The 4311-nt window shown below is 40.0% G+C and overlaps 1 protein-coding gene across 1 annotated transcript; it reads left to right on the top strand.

Annotated features, from left to right (window-relative positions):
- Window positions 1-1464: 1464 nt before the first annotated feature.
- On the top strand, window positions 1465-3972 carry LOC146004479 (zinc finger MYM-type protein 1-like). The gene has a single exon (XM_083143336.1). It carries the CDS (start codon window positions 1465-1467, stop codon window positions 3970-3972), a length of 2508 nt encoding a protein of 835 aa, XP_082999462.1.
- The last annotated feature ends 339 nt before the right edge of the window (window positions 3973-4311 follow it).

Genomic DNA, 4311 nt, shown 5'->3' with positions numbered 1-4311 from the left:
CAAAATGTAAGAATTGTGTGATCCGCTATAACTGATATGTACGGGAGGGGGTGGGGCATATATATATTATTAGTGTTTTTTTTCATGTGGTACATCGTAGCGGTATCTTTTTTTTAGGTGAGAAACTATCAGTTTGATGCAAAAATAATGGTCGATTTTGAACGGCAACTTTGGAATACTATAACTTGGTTCAAATTATTCATCAAAATAAAAACCATTACAATCAACACATTTTTGTCAATGAGAAACAAGTTTATTTATTTCGGTGGCATAAAATTCCAGGCTTCTGGAGTCGGCGAACTGTCGGAAGGAGTTTTCGATAGCATCTCATGATTGTTGGTAGTCGGTTGGTGAGAGGTCAGGTGAGTATGGTGCGCGAGCAGTGGCGTACGCAAGGGGGGGGTTACCGGGTTTAAACCCCCCCCTTTGGCTATTGAAATACGATTTTTTTCAAGAAATGGCCAATTTATCACAGTAAAAGAGCTGTGACAATAATAATAACAATAAACATTTGAATAATTATTGCCATGCAGTTCGGAGGAAAGTATTGCATTCCAAACACGCACGTCTTTCAGAGTGAAGAATGCCTTGAAAACAAACACAAATTCTTTAAAATAAAATATGAGAGCCCCTATGATTTTCAAGAGAAAAAAAGTTGTTTTTGTATCAGCTGCAATAATTACCAGTAAGAAAGTAAGGAAAAATACTTGGTTCGTTGTACTAGCAGCTAATGGAGGAAAGGCTAAGCCGACAAAAATACACAGTCAACAGTCCGCCTTCCCATTGTTTACCGCGGCACGTTTGATTTTCTGAATTCGAACAACAATAAACGTTAATCTCTTTACAAGTAACTGCTCAATTGTCCTCACGACGCTGGGTCAAAGCAGGCGGCACACGTGTCAACAAACCTTTCTTTCATTCCTTGCACTAATGGGGTGGGGTATCAGACACTCGGAAGACAGTTTCATCTTGCCGTCAAAGAACCCAGCAGACTTTCAAGACCTTATTTTCATCTTTTCTCAATTTAGCAACATCGTAAATTCCAAGACCGCGGAGCGGCACACCCTCAAATTTGTTGTCCTCGGCTTCAAGAGTAGACAAATGACCATTTTATGACGCCTGTCCTCCGTCGAGCAATACTATACGGCAGGAAATAAAGGAAAGCTGGATTTACAAATGCATCGCTGTTCCTTGTCGGCGACCTTTTACTGGTGGCTTCACAAGAGTGACACACAGTTGTTCGTTACGAGAAATTCAACTTTGTTATAGCGGAATTTTTCTTTTCAAAGCAATTATGTTTGTCTTCCCTTTGTGCGGCCCTGGAACCTTTGTTGGTAAGAACAGCGAGACAATCCAGATGTGGATTACCGTGCACGTGCATAGTAGATTTTGAGAACGGTATTGGCGCGTTTCTCATTTGAACATAAACCCTTTACAGTGTCGTGTCGTTTTGGATCCGACGATATGTCTAAGCGATCGCAAAGTTCAATTTTGAATTTTTTTTGCAAAAAGTCGCGTAGTGATTCTCGCAAGAATTGTGAAAATTCCACGCCATCGGAGAGTACTTCGTGTGGTGACGTTACTGCGAACATTCTTCCCGGTAACGATTTCGCATCCCCATGTGAACTATCAAGTGATGCTGAACCTACATCTACATCGCTAAATAATGTCGAAGTGCTTCGTGAATCGCCTGGAAATGATAAATGTGTTGCTTTTGTTCAGGAATCATCTGCATCTTCACGTACTAATGAACCACACGCTTATGACATTGGACTTTACGTAGGAAGAAACTTGTCCATTGAAAAAAAGTTGGACGTCTTGAACAATGTCTGGGAACCAGATCCAGGATTTGTGTTTCCGTCAAAAGGAAAGCGAAATTTGCGATTTCAGTTTAAGTGGCTTTATCGCTGGAAGTGGCTTGCATATTCCGAATTTAAGGAAGGAAGTTTTTGTAAATTTTGCGCCCTCTTCGCTCCAAGTGATGGTGCTGGATCAGGTAAGCAGCCCTTAGGTCAACTGTGTAGTGTGAAGTTTGAAAATTGGAAGGACGCCGTCGAGCGGTTTTCAGAACATGAAAAGTGTCTCTATCGCAAGGAAAGTTTGGAGGTTGCAAGTACTTTGGCCGATATCTCGTGTGGTAAGAAACAGTCTATCGATGTTTTAATAGATACTGCAGCTATGCATAAAAAACTTGAAAACAGGAAAAAAGTTGTTCCTATAATTGAAACTGTTCTGTTCTGCGGCAAACAGTGTCTCGCACTGCGAGGCCACAGGGATTCGGGGCGAATAGAAGTTGATCAAGAACCAGAAGAGAATGACGGCAACTTCAGGGCACTTCTTCGCTTTCGAAGTAAGACTGATTCCGAATTAAAAAGTACATTGACTGGTAGTGCCGGAAATGCTCAATATATAAGTCCTAGAATACAGAACGAAATAATTGAAGCGTGCAACGACCTGATTGTTCGAGATCTTGTTAACGAACTTAACTCCTCCAGCTTCTTCTCTATCCTTGCCGATGAGACGTCAGATATAGCAGGCATAGAACAATTATCACTGTGCGTTCGTTATGTTGACACAAAAGAATTCGTTGTGAGAGAAAACTTTTTACAATTCATACCATTGTATGATGTGACCGGAAAGGGAATCGCAAAGGCTATGTTGGACAAGTTGCGTTCATTAAATATAGACTTAAATAAAATTCGTGGACAAGGATATGACGGAGCTGCGTCAATGTCAGGACAACTGAACGGAGTCCAGGCACATGTAAAGGAAATAATTCCATCAGCCTTGTATGTTCACTGCTCTGCTCACAGTCTCAACTTAGCTGTATCCAGTGCTTGTGAAGTTGCTGCTATTAGAAACTGCATGGGTACAATATCGAGACTGTATGAATTTCTTAATACACCTAAAAGGCAACATGTTTTAAAATCGGCGATAAATGAATTGGAAACTACAACTTCACGGCGTGAAAAATTAATTAAACTCTGTGCAACGCGTTGGTTGGAAAGGTATGACTCAGTGGCCGCGGTGGTGGAATTGTATGACCCTATTATTGCAACACTCCAAAACATATCAGAATGGAAAGACAGAGACTCGTCGACACAAGCAAATTCAATTTTATGTGCTCTGAGTGATTGTCAATTTGTGATATCTCTGTTTTGTATTCAAAAGCTGTTTTCTTTAAGTCTGCCTTTGTGTAAATTCCTGCAGAATTCGACCATTGATTTATTGGAAGCCGTAAACCTTGCTGAAGATATTAACAATGAAATGAAATCCTTGCGCGAAAATGTCAATGAAGAATTTCTAAAAATCTTCACTTGTGCTTCCGAAGTCTTAGATACGTTGGGGTCCTCCATTCAAATCCCCCGCATGGCAGCACGACAGAGAAACCGTGTGAACTTGGACTTACCATCTGCGACGCCAGAAATTTACTTTCGCGTCTCTACTTTTATCCCATTTCTGGATGCCTTTATGTCCCAATTGGATTCTCGTTTCTTGAAACATAAGGACATTTTAAAGAGTTTTCAGTGTCTTTTACCTAGCAACCCAGTCCCTCTGCATTCTCAAGTTGCTGCTTTCACTTCGCTCACGGATTTCTATGCCAGCGACGTAAGAAGCGATTGCCAAGAAGACCTGAACACTGAATTAAAATTATGGTACAGAAAAATTGCACGTCATGAGAAGGTAGACCAACCAAAACCTGCTATAGATGGATTAGCCATTTGCAATCCAAACATAATGCCAAATATATTTGCATTGCTAGAAATATTGGCTGTGCTGCCCGTGACCACGTGCACAAACGAACGATCTTTCTCAACATTGCGCCGCTTAAAGACATATTTGCGCAATTCTACAGGAAATACGCGATTAAATGGATTGGCACTCCTGAACATACATAAGAAGCACACTCCAACTGCAGATGTGTTGAATGAACTAATGAAAAAAAGTCGTCGTTTGGACATTGTGCTGTGATTTCCAATGTGTAGGGACAAATACGTACATATTATTTGATTTATTTATTAGTTTAAACTTACTTTTGAACCCAAAAATAGACTCAGTGAAATTGACCTACATGTATATAGTGAGTTTGAATTCTACATCGTGCCTCTTTATCCTCCTGCTGGGTGAGTTCCATACTTTGATTATTTAAATTTGTTTTAATATATTTGCTTGTTCTCATGGATTTTCTTCACTTTTAAAATGTTTTCATATACAACTAACCGTTGACTAGACAATTATTTCATAACGAAGTTGACATGTTCCTGGAATTTGTTAAAAATCGAATGACTAGAAAATAATTTCGCTCTCTTG

Source organism: Lepisma saccharinum, chromosome 21, assembly GCF_977018435.1.
Source record: "Lepisma saccharinum chromosome 21, izLepSacc3.1, whole genome shotgun sequence".
In the NCBI taxonomy this organism is placed as follows: Eukaryota; Metazoa; Arthropoda; class Insecta; order Zygentoma; family Lepismatidae; genus Lepisma; species Lepisma saccharinum.
Note: the sequence above shows the minus strand (reverse complement) of the source record. Positions and strands in the feature narration are given on the sequence as shown.